Here is a 20,476-nt window from a genome sequence, read left to right as displayed (position 1 = left end):
TGTAGGGGGAGGGAGGAGAGACCTGAGTGGGAGAGAAGAGAAACAAGTTTACATGCCAAGCACAGGTTAGATTCTTTAGACATATCCTCTCACGAAATCTGCAGAATACCCCATTCAAGGTGGACATTATTATCCAGGGAACTGAAGTCCAGAGGAGTGAAGAAATCTGCCATGGGCCTGCAGCCAGCAAGGGGCAGGGCCAGAGACAGAAGCCCACAGCTTCTCTGCCATTGCCTCACCCGCCTCTGAGATGCTACTAAGGCAATTAAAAAGGATTGCTCCCCAGCGCTCAGGAAACAGGGCCATTTATCCAGGCTGGAGCTCCCTGCCTCCTTAGCACTGTTTTATGTGACACCCCTGCGTAGGAGGGTCAGACTCAGCTTGGCTGGCAACCCTAAAGGGCTGCCCATGAGGCTGCGGTTTTATTTGTGATTTCCAACTGGCCCCTATTCTGTGCTGTGTGGTGATGGGGAAATGCTTGGTTCAACATCATTCAGCAGCTGGTGAGGCCACAGTGGGCCTTGCTGCAAAGGGAGGCTTCCCTTTTTGAATCCAGGAGCTTTTCAATGCTGGCACATAGTAGGCACTCAATAAAAACTGGCTAGACCAATGAATGCATCTGAGTGAAATTTGGGAGTGGGGGCAGCTTCAGATGTTTGCTGAGTACCTCCGATTAATAATATTCACATTACTAATATTAAATAATAATTAGTAACCACTGCTAACTGGTTTGACTGTTTACAGTTAATCCTTTTCAGACATATGATTTTATCTGTCCTTCATAATAATCCTGTGAAAGCAATGGACAACCCCCATGTCACAGATGGAGAAACTGGGGAGCAGGACACAATGAACTGTTTGAGGTCACACAGCTAAGTGGTGGTCCAGCCAGTTCAAGTATCTCAATCTAAATCCCATTCTTTTCCCCTAAGATCACTCTCTTAGGCAGCTGTCACATGAACATGAAAAATCAGCCTGAGACCAGGTAAGTTTCATATTCCATGCACAGGCAAACAGCGTGCTTCTTTTTTAAAGGCAGGGTGATTAATCAATCTTAGCTGCAGCATCTTTTTAGAGATTTATAGGTTTGACCTAACACTATCTTTTTTTTTCCTTCTCAATTTTATTTGTGAAGACAGTGTTGGAACACCGTTCAGGGGAACTATTTTTTTTTAAAGGTAATCTGTCCACTGTACCCCACTTATATGCGCTCTCCCAGGTTCCTGCTGAGCCCCTCCCTATCTGAATGTGCACACACTAGCTAAAGAAGCCCTGCCCAGCACTGCATTTCCCTGTGGTCTTCACAGCTCTGTCTTAGAGAGTTACTCTCTCACCCTGTGTCCTCAGTTGCTTCTACCCAAATAAGTGGAGCTCAAAGAGCTGAAGTGTCTCCCCAAGTGTTATTAATTTGAGGCAGCGGACCTGGGTTTAATGTTGCAAACTCTAACCACAGACATTATCCCTGGGGACCAGACAGCCCTGGGGTTTAATCCTAATGATTCCTCATGCCGGCTGTGTGTCCTTGGCGAGAGACCTCGCCTGATGAGTCTGATTCACCACCTGCAGAATGACAGACACAGTCTGCCGGGCAGGGGGGTTGTGTAAATGAATGTTGTATGTGAACTGTGAAGTGGGGATGCACTGGGGGCTCAACAAGAAATGCCCCCTCCTTGCACTCTGCCCACAGTGAATGTTATTCTGAGAATTATTTGGGGAAAATGTTCATTATTTACTGAGAATGTGTGTGTGTTTTTGTGTTGAGTATACATAACATAAAATCGATCATTTCAACCATTTTAAGTGTATAATTTAGCGGCATTAAGTACACTGTTGTGCAACCATCACCACCCTCCATCTCCAGAACCTCTACATCATCCCACACTGAAACTCTATAGCCATTAAACACTAACTCCCCATTCCTCTCCTCCAGCCCTTGGCAACCACCATCCTACCTTCTATCTCTATAAATCTGACTATGCTTGGCACTGCATATAAGTATTTGTCCTTCGTGTATGGCTTCTTTCACTTAGAATAACGTCTTCAAGGTTCATCCGTTTCATAATATGTGCTGGAATTTCCTTCCTTTTTAAGGCTGAATAATATTCCACAATGAGGCTGTGTTTTAAGGTTGGTAAAATTCCTCCGACTACCCAGGTCTCCTCAGTGGCCAGAGCTGGGCTTTCCAATAGACCTTTCTACGATGATGGAGATGTTCTATATCTCTGCTGTCCCTTACGGCAGCCACCAGCCCTTGGATGGCTAGCTACTGAGCACTTGAAATGTGGCTCCCGCGACTGAGAAGCTGACGTTTTAATTTTATTTAATCTTAATTAACTGAAATTTACATTGAAATAGCCTCACGTGACTCGTGGCACAGGGCTGGACTCATTCTCCTCTTTTAGCCGTATCTAGCTTTATTTCATCTTATCCTCCCGTCAACGGTAACTGCAATCTGTATGACCGCTCTTCGCGAGGACAGGTGATCAGAGGCCTGCGAGCTGTTTTGTTTTTGGTCTTAGTGTGTCTGGGTTCACAGGCCACAGGCTGCTTCTATCCAGGGAACTGTCACACTTGGCACTCACAGGCTTTAAAACAGACATGGGTGGCATTCCAGACCCTCTGTAGGGACCCCCCAGACCCGGGATGTCTGCAGCGGCAGGACCAGAGGCATGCCGGGCAAAGTCCAACTGCAGACGGTATCCTTGGAAACTGGAAAGTCCACACCCCTCCCCCCAGATAATAAAAGGAAGTTGGGCTGAGGGTGCAGGGGACTGAAAATTGAGGAGGAAAGTGAGTGAGTCTTGGGGGGTAGGAAGGGAGGGGGAGCCACGTCAAGCTGCCACATCACAAGGGGAACGAGAGAACACTCCATCAGCAGTTTTTAAGACACAGCTTGTGGTGGAGGGAGAGGAGACAGGCTGTCCAAGGAAAATACCGTGGAGGCTGGCGTGGAGGTCCACACGTGGTTTGTGTTAGCAGCAGACTGGACTTGGGAGGGATTTACTCCCTCACTATGACAAAGGCCTCGCGTCCCAGAAGAGCGAGAGCAGGCAGTGCAGAAGGGCCGGGGTGACCATCGTGGGCAGCTGCAGGCTGGCGGGGAGTCGCATGGTTCTCAGAGCAGGACGCGACAACATAGCTGGGCCTGCTCTACAGCACGTGGTTGGCTGTCTTTGGGGACTCTGTCCCCTCGATGAGCTGCTTTGTCTAAATGTCGGCATGCCCCAGGACATGCCCCTTGGAGCCTGCCGCCCCTCCTTGTCCGTCCACTTCTTTCCTCCTTGCTGTCCCTCCCAGTCAGGGCAGCATGTTCTCAGCCCGACCCCCTTACTAGGCTGCCCTGTGTCCTGCCCCGCCCCCCTCACTGGTACATGGTAGGCTCTTGGGATATATTTATGCAAAGAATGAATGAATCAATGGATGAACAAATGAATGAAAAAGTGGTTAACTGGTTTGGTCAGCCATTGTCTAGGAGAGGAGAAATTATGTTCCAGGTGGCGGCAACAGAACCTGCATTGGGCCTTAGACGCAATTGACCAACACACCTTGCCTCTTTCTGTTTTCCTAATTAAGGATTGCAGTTGGTCCCTCCATATCCTTGGGTTCCATATCTGCAGATTCAACCAATGGCAGATCGAAATATTCGGGGGGGGGAACTTCCAGAAAGTTCCAAAAAAGCAAAACTTGATTCTGCCATGGCTGGCAACAATTTACATAGCATTTACCTTGTATTTACATAGCATTTACATCGTATTAGGTATTATAAGTAATCTAGAGATGATTTAAAGTATACAGGAGGATGATATAAGCAAATGCCAGGCCATTTAACATGAGGGACGTGAGCATCGTCCGATTTTGGTATCTGTTGGGCGAGGGGCATGAAGGGAGTGATGCTGGAACCAATTCCCCCAGGGATACCAAGGGATGACTGTGCTGTGTGAAGAAAAGGCAGCTACCGTATTTTCTCAGCTCTATACCATCAATATGGCAACGGCTTTTCAGATGGAAGGGAACAAATATTCCATTAAGCATATAAAACATGTGGGAGGCACACTCCAATTTCAGAAGACAATGTCTGGGGAAAGAGTGTGTCTCAGGGTTCAGCAAAGGCAGTATCTGGGTATAGATGGTTGGTGGAATCCTAGGCCAGGTGTTGACTAGGAGCTCGCTGGGATGTCTTCCCAGCTGGGCAAGGCCCGCCTAGGGAGCGAGAACCTCAGCCCTGCCCCTCCTACACCTGCTCCCAGAAAAGACGGGAGAAAAACACTCCCTTCCCCTTGGCTTCTGCGGTGGCGCCTGGGGGCTTCTGGGCAGACAGTCCCCAAAGCTCATTAAGTGCATCTGGGGCTACAAAACTCTCAGAAGGGGGACAGGCCAGTTCTATCTCAACAGAAACTGGAAACAAACAATGTTTGCTGTGTGACCTGGGACAGCCTCTCCTGTCTCCGGTTCCCTTCTCTGGGGAAAAACAAAGGCACAGGTCAAGATGCCGCCTCCGGCTTGCCTTCAGCTCTGTGATGTGCTGCATTTGGGAAACGGATCCCCCGGAAAGCCCCCGTGCCTGGAAGCAGTCCCCTAAGCATGGAGTGTTCCTGCTTCCAGGACACATGTCATTGGTGCTTCTCTCGAGAACTCCCTGCCGGGCAGGGTGAGCCAGCTGGCTCTGTGCATCCCCCTGGCGCCACCCCCGCTGTCGGAATTCTGCAAGATGCCCAGCTCACAGTCCTGCTCTCTCACACTTCTGCACCTTTGCACACATGGTTTCCTCTGTGTGGGATGCCCTCCCCCATCCTGTCAGTGGGGCAACTCCTTACTCATTATCAAGACCCTGCTCAGATGTCACCTCCTCCAGGAAGCAAGCCCTGCCTGAGTTCCCTGGCTGGCACAGAGGACACTCTTTGAACACTTGCAAACATTTCACTGTGCCCTCTGTGAGGGAAGACCTGGCTCCAGGGATGACTATGACCCTCGGCCTGGGGGATGCAATGAACTAGTGGGAAAACTCAGAGGGCAAAGGTCACATGGCACAGGGTAAAGTGTACCCATCACACATCCGAGGCGTGTCTGTGCAGGGCTCGTGCTCTGCTCAGAGCAGTCCTCTGCAGGATAGACTATGCCTGCATCTCACAGGGAGGTACCGAACGGGCCTTCAGAGGACAGAACTCTAAGAGCAGACAGATTCGAAGGCAATCCTGGACCTTCGGGAGGCAGGAGCACAGGCTTCAGACTCAACCACACCTGGGCCTGAGTCCAGCCATGCTCCTCTTTAGGCACGTGACTCTGCCTCTCTGAGCTTCCCTTCCCCCATCTGTGACGTGGACACAACACTGACTTCAGGCCTCTAAGTGAGGACTACATGAGATGGCGTATATATGGACATCTAGTGCCTTGTAGTAAACAGTCGTCGATATTGTTATGACGTCACTCAACCAACCACATTTCTGCTAGGTGCTGCCCTCAGCTCTCCAGGCATTCCTGTCCCCACCCAGTGCCCTGTTCGGAGGCCAGCTCCCTCTGTTACACTCTGATAGACTCTCCAGAGTGTGCCCAGATGAGGGCAGAAAGAGAGGTTCAGAGAGGCTGAGGGCCCTGCCCAAGGCCACACAGCCAGTCAGACAGAGGGCTGGGACCTGACACCAGGTCTTCCCACTCCAAGCCCAGGGCTCTACCGCCTGCACCCTCACGTGAGTGAGACATGTTGCCAGAGCGCCCTCACGTGAGTGAGACACGTTGCCAGAAGTTAACCAGTAGTGGTAGGCATGACTATCAGAGTCCAGCTTTCCTAAGACAAGGGAGTTGGGAAATCATATCAGAAGGTGATCTGTCAGAAAGGGGACTTTCTTGCTGGTTGACTGTGAGTTTCTTTTCCCATGAAGGAGCCTGAGTCATGCTCCTTCCTTCTACCCCAGCGGCCTCTCTGCAGACTGTTTCCTCTGCCTGAGTGTCCTGTCCCCACCAGAGGGAACATTTACTTTTTTGTCATCTACAGGTTATTTTCCCTTCTTTGGCAGCAGGTCTCTGATCTCCTCTGGGGAATCTTCTACTCCTCTATTAGTCAGCATGGATGTGATGCTGATTCTACTCCAGTTCCTGGGCTGGCCCTGACTGGCCTGGCCATTACCCAAGATGAAACAATGAGACTTGTGCTGAAACCGTTGGGGTGTTCTCTTTTTCCCTGAAGTCACTGAGCTGACCGCTGGATACAGCTGGGAGCTGTGGCTGCCACCATACCAGACAACACCCTGCCTGGACACAGAGGAGACCAAGAAGTGGAGAAAGGCAGGTCCTGGTTCACCCTGTGGCACCTAGATCCAGCCATACCTGAAGCCAAGTACCCTTAGTCTTCTCAGTTCCATTTAGCTAATCAATGTAATTTTTGAATAATCCATATGGACTGGGTTTCTGTCATCTGCAACTAAAACACTTCTGACTAAAACAAGGTCTCATGGCCAGGAAGTGGCAGCATTTGGATAAAAGCCCAGGGTCTTAACCACTCTATTAAACTGGCATCACCGCCTGCTCTAATCTTCATGCCAATTCCTAGCAGCAACCCACGCCTATCAATAATCCCAACAGCTGACACTAGCTCAGGGCTCGACAGCCCAGAAACTGCTCTCACACACATCATCACTTTCTTACAAAAAGAAATTGAGATATACGTCACATACCATAAAATGCACCCTTTTAAAGTGTTCAATGCAGTGGGTTTTAGAATATTCCCAAGGTTGTGCAACCATGACCACTATCTAATTCCAGAACATTTTCATCACCCTAAAAAGACACCCAGTTCCCATTAACAGTCTCTCCTCCTTTCTCCCTCCCCCCAGCTCCCGGCAACCACTAATCTGCTTTCTGTCTCTATGGATTTGCCTCTTCCGGACACACATCATCACTTTTAACTCCAAAGGAGCCTCGTGAAGTAGCCACCGGTAAGAGCAGAGTGACTAAGACTGTGGACCCTGGTATTGCCTGCCCAGCTTCAAAGCCGAGTTCTAATGCTCATCGGCTGTGTGACCTCGGGCAAATGACTTAACCTTTCTGAGCCTGGGTTTCTTCATCTGTATCATTTGATAAGCTTGACATGAGGATTAAATGAGTCACTACATCCTGATGCTGAGCAGGCGGTACCTCAGGAATGCCAGCTGTTTCCCTAGCATCAGCCCCACGCTACCGATGAAGAAATCACCATCAGGCACAGAGGGGTTAAGGGGTGTGCCCGTGGCCACACAGAACAGGTGGCTGGGTCCCAAGTCTCCTGACTGAGTCGCCTGCTGTTTCCATTACGCCACACTGGCCGAGCTGTTCCTCCACGAAAGCTTGACCCTCCCCATGCTCTCGGCCAAGTTACTGCTGCAAAAGCCAAGGCTACTCGCCAGACAGGGAGGGAGGGGAGGGCGGAATCATGAAACCATCCAACTTCAGGGTGTCGCAGCCCCATGCGGGCCGGCATCCTTGCCGGGTCCTTGGGATCAGCCCCTTCTTCCAGCTTCCCTCTCTCAGGTGCGGGGCTGGGGGGCCGGGCAGGCCATTTCCAGGACAGCAGGACCCTCTGGAATTCCAGGACTCTCCCACTCCAGTTGCCCATCTGGGACTCTTTAAAGCTGGCTTAAGCCCCGTCTTTAGAAGACTTTGTTACGGGAGGAGACTCTAAGGCAGCTATTTATGTTGCAGCAAACCTCCAATTCTTACTAATTATGCTGGGGTTGGAGGGAAGGAAACCTCACTTTTAAGTTCTGGTAGAAATAAGAAAGTTGAGTTAGAACAGGAGAGTGGAGGGAATGCAGGCTTCAGACCAGGTTGCCTTGGGATCCAACCCTGGCTCGAAAACGTTCCCAAACAATGTCACCTTGGGCAAATCCCATGTGAGCAGAGCGACAGCAGATGACAGATAACGCTTACCGAGCAAAGCACAACTGACTGAACTGTCACGGCAGATGTGAGCAAAGTGCTTTCATTCTTAATACAGTGTGTGGATGGGGAAACTGAGGCTCAGAAACATACAGCGGTGACACTGAGCTGAGATCTGAAAAGGCAAAGCTGAGATGTGAATGAACCCAGGTTTGCCTAACCCCAGAAGTCAAGGTCTGAAGCCCTGGGCGAGGCTGGAATAGGGAACTCGGTAACACAGGCAAGTTCCCCACACACTGCCTGGCCCATAGGCTGCCAAAGGGCAGCAGTGAGCATTTCTGTCCGCGCCACCAGGGCCTCTTCCCCACCCTCTTCTCATTGAATCTCCTCCTCTAGATGATGCTGTCCCACCCGCCCCACCCCTCTGGCCACAGCTAGCAGGCTCGGGGGGGTGGACTCTGACCCAGGAGGCTGACACTCAGATGCTCTCTCCCAGAGACTGGAGCCGAACCCACCAACTCCAGTGCCTTGACCCAGGGAAGGGCACTTCAACTTGGGGACTGAAGGTGCTGTTTGGCGGAAGAAGCTGGTCCAGAGGGGCTGGTGGGAAAGGGAGCAGTTTCGATGGGAGAGCTTGTGGCCACGGGACACACGGCCCGGGAGCTGCCAGGCTTCCAGTGGGTCATTCTGTAGCTGGTTCCGGGCCCCTGTGAGGCCGGCTGTACTCCCGGCTCTGGTTTCCGTGGGGGCACACTGGCCTCCTCTCATCAGTCCACCCCCACTTCTCTCTGCCTAAGCTAGCTGAGTGGGTGTCTGCTCTGTGGGTGCCAATGGCCCCTAGGCTAGCAATCACCCATGTCACTCATCTCTGCCCCCTCTGTTCCTTCTTGGAAGCACCAGGCAGGCAAGAGGCCTCTGAAAGCAAAAATATAGGTAGCACTGCTGCCCCTGTAACACGGACCCTCGGTGCATGAAAAATCAGTCTAGCGACTTGCAAAATATCTACCCGACACCCACGCTCTAAAGACCTGCCGAAATGGATCACATCAATCACTCTTGCGTCTGAGCAAGGGGGTACGGATCTCTGTCTTTCTCACGCAGGACCACTTTCGGAGGTGCGGGGCATTACTGCTATCGTCTTTCCTGCCTTTCCTCCAGGGTCAGCCCTTCCCCCGCCCATGCCCGTGTCTGCTCCTGCCAAGTCCCTTTTAGATGGTATCATAACATCTTTAACATAGAGCCTCTTTGGGTACTGACATTTGGTACATGTTTGCTGCGGACCAGAAGAAAAGTATCATTTGTATATGATACTGTTTGGTTTGTTGCATAGTGAACACAAAACATCACTTATGAGTTCATTACATATTAAGTAATTAGGTAACTGGTGTCAACTTCTGTCCAGTATGCAATGACTCTTGGCAATTTATAATGTAGATTGTTTGGTGATACTGGGGAAACAGGTTAGGGGCACATTATTATCTCCCCTCCCCCTTTTAAAATATTGGCGCACAGGCTCTGAAAATTCTCTATTTGACATTTTTAGGAACAGATTAGGTCTGTTCAACCAAGGATGACGGTGGTTAATATCACCTCCAGAGAGAACATGGAAGGCAGAAAGACAGGCTGGTGTGTGGAGGACCCGGGCTGTCTCCTGATGTCCCCACAATGCCTTCTCTACATCGGATCACAGCTGTTCTCTCCAGGTCTCAGTCCCCACCTCCCTGACTGAGAGGCAGAGCAGGGACCGGATAAGCCCACTGGCCATCACATTCCTCAACCATACCGACTGGCTTCGAGATGAGCCTATGAAACACAACACTGTGTTTGCTGGGACTTCTGCAAAGTGACCTTTCACTCTTTCCTGCTAAGTGTGAGCCCAGAGCATTGTGCAACCATGTGGGATCTGAGGATAAAGCAACATCAGGAAACTGGGAATTCAGAACAAGAGGAAGAAGCTGGGTGAGAGGACACAGAGGAGAGCCCTGTATCAAGCTTCACCTGAAGCCTGGCAGTTTCCTTCTCCCAGGACATTCTGTCACACCAGCCCCCAAATCCCCCCATCTACTTAGGCCAGTTTGAGTTGGGTTTCTGTCCCTTGCAACCAAAGCATCCTAACTGGTACACAGAGGGAAAGAAGACAGTCATCTCGATGAGGCCTTACGTTGGCCTGTGAGCTATGTGAGCCCCTCACCAAGTGGCAGGGAACACTCATGGATTCAGGAAGCCGGGCAAGTTCCCATCTCCTCCTGAGGTCTGTGTTTTCTAAAGAACTTCGTTACATCATATCAGGCACTGTGACTTTTCATGACACACTTGCTTTGAGCTGCTGGCCTTTGGTGACGTCAGGATAAGGCTGCTGACCCATGGGTTAGAGATCTTTTACCCTCCTGGGGAGGGGCTGACACAGAGCTGTCCACATAGGCTTCCTGTGAGACTGGTGGTGCTCATGGGGGTTATAGTTCATTCCTTCGTTTGTTCATTCATTCATTCACCAAACACTCACTGGATACATACAGTGTCCTTGAATAAAACATGAAGGAAAGAGAGGATAATGAAGATGTGGTTCCTGCCCATGAGAGTCCTAGTTTAGAGGGGGACAGGCAGACGACTTCAATACAGAGTCAGGAGAGAGGGATGCAGAGCTGTGGGGTGCAGAGGAGGTGGCCTTCGCTGGCCAGGGAATGAAGTCAGACCAGGCTTCCCAGAGGATGAGACCACGAGGGGGCTGGAGGGTGCAGGAGGTGTTCCAGGTGAGGAAGAGCTAATGCAAAGGCCTCGGAGGAGAGGAGAAGGCGAGCACGGTGCCCTGAGAGCACGGCAGGCATTTTAGGAGCCGAGCCAGGAGGCTGATGGGAAGAGGAGGCCAAGGTGAGGTAACAGGCGTGGGTCCGTCTTGAGAGCAGAACAGGTCCACGAGGTCTGAACGCACTCAACACGACTACACCAGTTCAAGATCTGCACTTCAAGGCCAACAGAAACGGTCTCCAGGTCAGCCTCCGTCTGGAGCACTCAACAGGAGCCTTTATTTGGAAAATACTGAGTATCAAAGCATAAGGCAATACAGCCCATTACTTATGTCCCCAGAGTGATGGACCCTTTTTTGAAAAATATAGACCGCTCCTCAAATTTGCGTGTCACCCCTGCACAGGGGCCAGGCTAATCTTCTCTACCTCATTCCAATTTTAGTATATGTGCTGCTGAGGTGAGTGCATAGACATCATTTTAAACAAGAACACTGTGGCTGTGAAGTCCAAGTGGAAAGTAAGTCCAAATAAACTCTTCCCCACCTTGCAGCTCACCGGAGACCCCAAATCCTTACCTGGAGATCAAAGAATTTGCTGTAGCGCCGGTAAATGGCCTCCGTGGAGCCGCTGGACCACGTGACACGGATGATGTAGACCTGCAGAGAGGGATGGAGACAGGCGTGAACACCACGGGGGTCTTTCCATCTCCAGGACTCAAGACCAAAGCGGTTCAGAGTCAGAAAGACCTGGGTTTGAATCTCAGCTCTGCCCCTGACCAGCGGTATGACTTGGACGGGTTACTTGCGCTCTCTGAGCCCCAGCTTCCTCTTCAATAAAATAGGTCTAAATGCCCCCACCTCTGAGAGTTGTGCAAAGGATTACATGAAATCAGGTATAGGAAAGCATAAGCACCCTGCCCATCTCAGGAGACGCCGTTACTCTCACGATTTCTTACCCCCCACTCAATTCAGAGAGCCCCAGGGCTGGCTCCTTTGTCAGTATCATTCTTAAAACTTGGACTTGTCAGAAGGCACAGCAACCTGCGGCTCTTAGCTCTCTTGTATTTCTCATAAGCTACGCCATCACGCCATTTCCTCCAGTTAGGGCCTGGGCTGACTCATCTTTTCCCTCTGCATGTCAGTTTCTCCATCTGTAAACTGGGTTAACAGCATCTGTTTCCGCTGCCTCCCGGGAGAGTGTGAGGACTCGATTAAGACGGAGGATGGAGACAGCCACTTTATAAACCACAGGGCCACGTTTTCAATCTCTGTCACAGCACACACAGAAAATAATGCATTGAAAACAAATTCGGGCAAACCAAGGTGGCAGCAGGAGGTCACAGCATCTGGCCCTGGACACCACCTGGATACTCAAGGGATAAGGGATCAGCACATCCATTCCTGGCTTGCACAAATTATCTGTGGTTACAGGGTAATTCTGACACTTAAAACATACATATGTGAAAGCTATCTGGAAACAGAGAAATGCTGTATAAACACGAGGGGCTAGATGTTGTTAAAGAGGCCACGGGGGTACACAGGCAGGGCCCCTGCCTCTGTGAGTGGAGGGTAAGCTGCGGAGACAGCACGTGCATAAGTGAAGATAAGTAACATGTAGGCAGGGGACATCTGTTATTTTTTGCCCAGTACTGATTAACCTTTCCTTCAACCAGAGTGCCTTGACTTTCCTCCTGGGAGCCTCCTTCCCTACCTCAACACAGTCCCTTAGACACCAAGGTGGGTACCACTGTCCACAGTGATTGGTTGAGGAGTGAGCACATGACCCACGCCGGGCCAATCACAGCCAGTAAGAATCAGCCCTGGGACTTCTGCTCTGACCCCTGAGAAAGATAAGCTTTCTTTGAGGTTGCTAGGCTGTTAGGATGCAACATGGAGACGCCAGGGGGCCATCTCATTATCGCTTGGGAGGAGCCTGCCTGAGAATGAGGCCAGTATCAGTGGAATCCTGATGACACAGTCTGACCCTTAGGTCCAGCTTTGCCTGTAGCTCTATCTACTCCTTGTCTGTTCAGTTTCCTGAGCCAGTAAATCCTGGGCAACACCCACACTCTGGGATTATTTCTGAAGCCAGTTTAAGCTGGGTTTCTGACACATGTAATTTAGTCCTGACGGATGCAGGAAGGGGGGCGGGAGAGATCTCTGAAGCTTGAAGTCATCATGGTGTACCTTGAAGGACATGTAGATCTAGATAGCAGGAGAGGAAAGAAGAGCCCGTCGGTGGTAAGGGATGATGGTGGAGCAAAGACGAGCTCAGGGAGTATGGGGGACCACGCCTAGCAGTGGTTTCCAAAGCGGTTTTAGACAAAGTCTCTTCCCAAATGAGTTCTTGCTAGGATACCTTCATTCAAGACAGGAAAAGGAGGAGCTATGGGGGGCCAGAGCCAGAGCCCATTGTGAACACCAGGGACTTATGGGAGAAGATTTTCCAGGTGAGAAGAGATGAAAAATGTAAAGACAAATCAAGACAAGATGGGAGGTGCCCTTGAATGCCCAGCTAAGGGGTTCACCAGGAACAACCACCCTAAATCCAACATCTATTTCATTTCAGTGAAGCAAGGCAGGAAGGAAGGCATTTGAACTCTAGACTCACGCAATTTCCTAACCCCCAGGGCCTCAGTTTCCATCTGTAAAACGGGGTCATCGAGCCCATCTTACATAGAATTGTGATGATTATCAGAGGTAAAGCTCTGAGCTCCTTGCAGAGAGGAAAAGTTCAAGAAATCTTAGTACCCTTCACTCTGAGTCCCCAGTGTCTACCCGGCCCCAGTTCAGAAAGACAGACTATTTCAACACCAGGGATTCAGGTATCCCACCTCCCCCTGCCTTGTTTGTGTCCACGAGTCCTGGGTACCTCACAGAGCCAAAAGACAGGGCAGGGCATCCTTGGGGAGGCAGAGTCACCCTGGAAAAGTGATTTTACGACAAAAAGAGCTGTCTCCAAAGCCACCTGAATAGTCATTAGTCTTATTAAAAAGAAAACAGGGGAATCCCTGGTGGCGCAGTGGTTAAAAATCCGCCTGCCAATGCAGGGGACATGGGTTTGAGCCCTCGTCCAAGAAGATCCCACATGCCGTGGAGCAACTAAGCCCGTGCACCGCAACTACTGAGCCCGCGTGCGACAACTACTGAAGCCCACGCGCCTAGAGCCCGTGCTCCACAACAAGAGAAGCCACCGCAACGAGAAGCCCGCACACCGCAACGAAGAGCAGCCTCCACTAGCCGCAACTAGAGAAAAGCCCATGAGCAGCAACGAAGAGAAAGAAAGAGAGAGAGAGAGAGAGAGAAAGAAAACATCAATGCTGCTTAAGCAAGCCTCCAGCGTGTCGATTTAGAGTGGCTCCCATTCATTCATTCACTCTACAACATTTATTAAACACCTCTTGTGTACCAGGCCCTCTGCCAGGTGCTGGGTTACAATGAGCAGCAGGACAGCCTCGGACACTGCCCTTGGACCGTGGGAAGATGGGCAATAAACCATCAGATGAGGAAATATGTATATAATTTAAGTTACAGTAAGTGCTAGGAAGGACCCCAAAGCCTGCTGTGGTAGCGCAGGATGGGGATGGTGGCGGTGGGTGTTCTTGGAAGGGAAGGTCCCTCTGAGGGAGCAGCCTTTGAACTGAGACCTGAAGGCTGAGGAACTGGCTTGGGGAAGAGCTGAGGAAAGTGTATTCCAGACAGAATGCAAAGTACAAATGAAGACACGCAGGCTGGAAAATGCTTGGAAAGTTTGAGGAACCAGAAGACCATTACGGCAGGACAGAGCTGTCAGGGAAGGAGGGGATGTGGCCAGGAGGGGCAGCAGCTGTATCACAACGGTCTTATAGGGCTTATAGGCCACGGTGAGGGATTTTTATTCTATTGAAGTTTTGAGGGGTGCAGGGGGCTGGGGAGGAGGCGTTTGACATAATTTAATGTATGTTTTAAAAAAATATCCATCTATATGCCTCTGGCTGCTGTGCAGAAAATGGTTTTGAAAAAGGGCAGGGAAACTAGCAAGGGGGCTTTTCCATATCTGAAAGGGACCATGGAACTCAGCCAACCCAATGGCCCCACCTTCCAGATGAGTAAATGGAGTCCCAGAAAATACCCTACCAAAGGTCCCCACCCTGGGGGATGTATAAACAAAGTCTGTATGACTATCCGTGAAGGACAATGCCAATGTGGATTAAAAACAAGAAAAAAATAAAATAAAATATCATCAAAGATTTTAAAACCAACCCAAAACATACACCCATAAACAGAAAAAAAAAATTCTGCTTACATAATTCATTCTTGATCTCTTGTTTAAAATTTTTTTTAAATTTATTTATTTATTTAGTTATATTTATTTTTTTTAGGTGTGTCACTCTATTTAGGTGTTTTTTCATTTCTGTCAGTAATATTTTCTAGTTTTCTTTTAATTTTTATAAAATTTTATTTATCCAGCATTTTAGAATTTTATTTATTTTTTTATACAGCAGCTTCTTATTAGTTATCCATTTTATACATATTAGTATATACATGTCAATCCCAATCTCCCAATATTTATTTATTCATTTATTTATTTATTTATGGCTGAGTTGGGTCTTTGTTGCTGTACGTGGGCTTTCTCTAGTTGCAGCAAGCGGGGATTACTCTTTGTTGCGGTGTGTGGGCTTCTTGTTGCAGTGGCTTCTCTTGCTGTGGAGCACGGGCTCTAGGCATGTTTCAGTAGTTGTGGCACACGTGCTCAGTAGCTGTGGCTCGCGGGCTCTAGAGCACAGGCTCAGTAGTTGTGGTGCATGGGCTTAGTTGCTCTGTGGCATGTGGGATCTTCCTGGACCAGGGCTCGATCCCATGTCCCCTGCATTGGCAGGCGGATTCTTAACCACTGTGCCACCAAGGAAGCTCTTGTTTACAATTGTTTTTTTTGCGGTACGCGGGCCTCTTACTGTTGTGGCCTCTCCCGTTGCGGAGCACAGGCTCCGGACGCACAGGCTCAGCGGCCATGGCTCACGGGCCCAGCCGCTCCGCGGCATGTGGGGTCTTCCCGGACCGGGGCACGAACCCGCGTCCCCTGCATCGGCAGGCGGACTCTCAACCACTGCGCCACCAGGGAAGCCCTGTTTACAATTTTTAAAGTTCTGTCCCTATGGTACAAGAACTCTGTAGCAGATCTAACTGGTTTATTGGAATCAACCTCTGAGCACAATGTCTGCATTTTTAGGCACAGATCTAACTTTTTGATGAGAATTGTCCCAATGTAGGGCTTTGGCCTTGCCCACGGTTTGGGGGCTGGTGAAAGAGCCCATGCACTGGGTTCTAATGCCAGCCCTGCTGTTTGGTGAAACTCACAAGGTACCAATCTCTCTGGCCACAGTGTCCTTCTCTCTAAAATGAGGACAGCAATCTCCCCTGAGGACTCACTGCAATAACTAAGGTACATATAGGGCTTTGCCAATGCCCGGCACACGTGAGCTGTGCAGTTCGCTTTTCCCTCATGGCAGGTATCCGGTATTCCTCCTTATCTAGTACCTCCTCTCTCCTTTTGGTAATAGCCCCTGATTTCCCTTGCAGGGTCACCTTTCTCCCGCCCCTAGTCTTTGTGATAGGGAGTATCATGTGTCCCAAGCCCGGCCAACCAGAATCTACCAGTCCCTGATCCCAACAATGGTTCAGGGATGGGCACGTCACCCAAGCCAGGCTGATGAGACTCAATTCTGGGACTTCTGATGGCATGATCAGGAAAGTGACCCTTTTCCCCACTGCAGTGGCGAGCTGGGAGAACTCTACACCGTGATTTAAGATGTAGAAAGCACAGAAGCAAGCAGAGCTCAGAGGGAGAGAAAAGTGGCATGTCCTGTGACACTGCTTGAACCCCTGGACCTGGCATCCCAGACATTCCACACACACAAGCCCAAACCTTTTTTCTTATTTAAAGTCAGTATGAGTTAGTTTTTGTTACTTGCAACCAAAGCATTCCTAACACATCCGACCTTGGCTTTTGGATTATATCCCAAACCCAGTTAATACTCAGTGGCCTGGTGTTAAGCAATTAAAAGCAGACTTTTTCGTAGCAGCATTAGTCACAATAGCCAAAAGGTAGAAACAACCCAAGCGTCCACTGAGAGATGAATGGATAAGCAAAATGTGTAATATTATATTCAGCCTTAAAAAAGGAAATTCTGACATATGCTATAACATGGATGAACCTTGAGGACATTATGCTAAATGAAAAAGACCAGTCACAAAAAGACACATACTGTGTGATTCCACTTACACTAGGTAGTTAGAGTTTTCAAATTCATAGAGACAGAAAGTAGAATGGTGGTTGCCAGAGGCTGGGGAAAGCGGAATGGGGAGTTAGTGTTTAATGGATTTGGGAAGATGAAGAGTCGTGGAGATGGATGGTGGTGACGGCTGCACAACAGTGTGAATGTACTTAACGCTACTGAACTGTGCACTTAAAAATGGTTGAAATGGTAACATTTATGTTATGTATATTTTATCACAATTTAAATAAATAAGTAAATAAATAAATAAGCAGATTTCCTTCAGAGATTTACAAAGTGCATGTCATGCTGCCTGGAAGTGACACTTATAACTTTCTCCCTGGTGTAGCCCTCAAAACACGTGCTGCATACCTGAAGAAGAACTTATATCCAGAATATATTAAAAAAAAAAAACACAACTCAACAGTAAGGAAACAACCAACCCAATTACACGATAGACAAAAGATTGGAATAGACACTTCATCAAAGAGGATATATGGGGACCTCCCCGGTGGCGCAGTGGTTAAGAATCCGCCTGCCAATGCAGGGGACACGGGTTCAAGCCCTGGTCCGGGAGGATCCCACATGCCACGCAGCAACTAAGCCTGTGTGCCACAACTACTGAGCCTGCGCTCTAGAGCCTGCGAGCCACAACTACTGAAGCCTGCGAACCTAGAGCCCGCACACTGCAACGAAGAGTAGCCCCCACTCGCCACAACTAGAGAAACGCCGCGTGCAGCAATGAAGACCCAACGCAGTCAAAAATAAAATAAATAAATTTATTAAAAAAAAAAAGAGAGAGAGGGTTTCCCTGGTGGCGCAGTGCTTGGGAGTCCGCCTGCCGAGGCGGGGGACGCGGGTTCGTGCCCTGGTCCAGGAGGATCCCACATGCCGCGGAGCGGTTGGGCCCGTGAGCCATGGCCGCTAGGCCTGCACGTCCGGAGCCTGTGCTCCGCAATGGGAGAGGCCACGGCAGTGAGAGGCCCGCGTACCGCAAAAAAAAAAAAAAAAAAAAAAGAGGATATATGGATGGCAAGTAAGTCCATGAGAAGATATTCAACATCATTAGCCATTAGAGAAAGGCAAATTAAAACCATGATGAAGGATCACCATGCATCCATTAGAATGGCTAAGATAGAAAAAAATACTGACAAAAACAAGTGCTGACAAAAATGTGGGACCACCTGAACTCTCAGACATTGCTGGGGGGAAAAAAGACGGCACAGCCACTCTGGAAAGATCCTCGATGGAGGCTGAACCATGGGGTGAAAGGTTGTTGGAGAAAAGGAGAGTCATACGGGGTGAAGATATCACCCCAGGGATTAGTCTCGTAGCAAAGGGAAAAATGTCCCTTTTCAATGGAGAGATCTGGCGACCACAACTGTAATAGGTGATCAAACCTAGCGTGACCAATAAGAGGGATAATTAGACTCTGAGGTGATGCAATAGGAAGTATACAAAACCTTCTGTCAAGTATCGTCACCAAAATACTTAACCTGAATCTCAAGTCTCTTGACCTAAGTTTCACTTCATAGGAAGTACAGGAGGGAGAGGAGCAAGCTAAATGACACGTAGGGAAACAATCAGATAAATCCAGAATGTGGGATGGTCTACAAGTCTACTCCTAGGGCACAGCTCAAGTGCCACCTCCTCCAGGAAGCCCTCCCTGACTTCTCCCACCCCACCAATATCAGGTTGGGTCTCGCTGGTGCATGCCCCTTGGCACCTACTGTCCCATCACAAAGTCGACTACACTTTACAGCAACTGCTGACAGCAGGAACCATGCTTGTCTTGTACATACACCGAATGCTGTATGCCCAGCTCTGAGCACAATGGAAAGTCTGTACTTTGTGGAAAAAAAATGAAGAAGACACGAAGATGCCAAGAAGTCAAGCCCTCTCTGGCTCCTGTCCTGCTTCACCACAACCCCTCCCTCTGGGAATGAGCAAACACAGAGACCACACTGGTGTCCGAGGGCCACGGAGGAGGCCTTAAACCGGAATTAGCCACCAGCAAAATCCCTTCTTACACAACCTCAGCATCAGGGCCTGCGTGATTTGCAAACTCTAGACTCCCCAGGTCCGGGTTTCTCACAGGGCCTCTGCGTCACCAGGGCCAGAAGTCCTGGGTTTCTAAACTTCCTCTAAGTCAGCCACGCCAGGGTGCTTGGGGTCGAGGTGGGTAGATGACTGGGTCTTGGTCTCCCCCAAATCCTCGCGAGCTTGCAGGCCAGGCTAATACCTCCCACATTGTCCTAGAGAGGGATAGAGGCGCAGAAGTGCAGTGACTTGCCTGAGGTCACAGGCTGCACAGTGCAGAGCAAGGACTCTGACCCAGGTTACCTCTAACCCTGACGGCCTTGCTGCACCAGGGAATCACGCCCCCACCCAGTAGCTGGGCCACAGTTGGACCAACGAGATGGCTGCTCATTTTTCTACCTCTTCCTCAGAGCCTGCTGGGAGGCTTTTGAGTTCAGGGCTTAAGAGGGCCTGGATTCACCCTCTGCCTCCATCTCAACTAGCGGCATGGTATTGGGAAAGCAGCTTTACCTCTCTGCGACACAGCTTCCTGCTCCGTAAAAAACGGGGATCGTTACAGTGTGATGATTAAATGAGAAAATGCATGGAGAGTGCTGGGCTTGGGGCCTGGCACACGGTAAATGTTCCATGAAGAGAAGCTATCATCCTCCTCCTCACTTTGAGCTAAACACAGGGACATAAAGCTGAGGGGACCTCGCCCCTGCTCGTTGTCTCTACAGGTGAGCCCCTCCTGCAGCCCACCCTCCAGTCCCCATCTGTCCCCATCTCCCCCCGGCGCTGCTTCTTCCACTGTCTTCTCCAGGGGGGTGCAGAGGGACTGTCCCTCCAGGGCCTGGGAACACAGGTCCAGCTCACCTGAGTCTGGGGCACAGGTCTCCCAGCTGCTGGGTGAGTCAGGGCCCTGATCCCTCCCCGTTGGTGTCTGGGGGGAAGACCCTGCCACCTCCCACCCCAACCCTTGGGCCTCAGCCTGAGTGCAGGGGAGCAAATGTTGGGCCACCACACATGTGAGCCTGCTTGGTGCCGGGGCTCTAGCAGCCCTGGCCTTCCCTCCTCTACCTGGGGGTGAGGATCATCCCAGGGAGTCCCAGGTCATTCTGACTTGCCAGAAGCTGCCATAAAGAGGGTGAAAAATCCCACCTGTTCATAGATGGAATTAGGTGTCATGTAGCCTGGGCCACAGTGACCCCTGTCCTCTGAGGACCACCCTGTCCCAGGGCCTCCAGAGGCCACTTTTCTTCAACTTAGACTGCTTTTGGAAGACAGAAAAGAAAAAAGCCCCCTGGCAGATGCCAAAAGTTCATCTGTGGACCCCCACCTCCATGAGAAGCACCACTTGTTTCATCTCACAGCCACAGCTGACTGATCCAGGCATGGTCAGTTTCTCAGGCACCTGAAATCAGACCTGAATATATCAGCTCCATTCGAGAGGATGCGCCTGCAGCCTGAGCCACCTCCAGTTTGTGACTGACATTTGGTCTGCAGAGAGGGACGAACGAAGGAGAGGCAGAGAAAGGAGAGGCAGGGAGAGCCCTGCTTGGCTCCCGTCCGCACTCTAGCTCCTGCCTCTAGGGCCCACCTGCCCACCCAG

General features: G+C 50.1%; 1 protein-coding gene across 1 annotated transcript in view; it reads right to left on the bottom strand.

Annotated features, from left to right (window-relative positions):
- Positions 1-20,476, bottom strand: part of SH3PXD2B (SH3 and PX domains 2B) — a 112,699-nt gene that overhangs the window by 69,589 nt on the left and 22,634 nt on the right. The window contains exon 2 of the mRNA XM_082835889.1: positions 11,168-11,248. Coding sequence (XP_082692015.1) covers positions 11,168-11,248 — 81 coding nt within the window. The remainder of the gene's footprint in view (positions 1-11,167; positions 11,249-20,476) is intronic.

Source organism: Leucopleurus acutus (genome assembly GCF_964270905.1).
Source record: "Leucopleurus acutus genome assembly, chromosome: 3".
In the NCBI taxonomy this organism is placed as follows: domain Eukaryota; kingdom Metazoa; phylum Chordata; class Mammalia; order Artiodactyla; family Delphinidae; genus Leucopleurus; species Leucopleurus acutus.
This window is presented reverse-complemented; position numbering and strand designations above follow the sequence as displayed.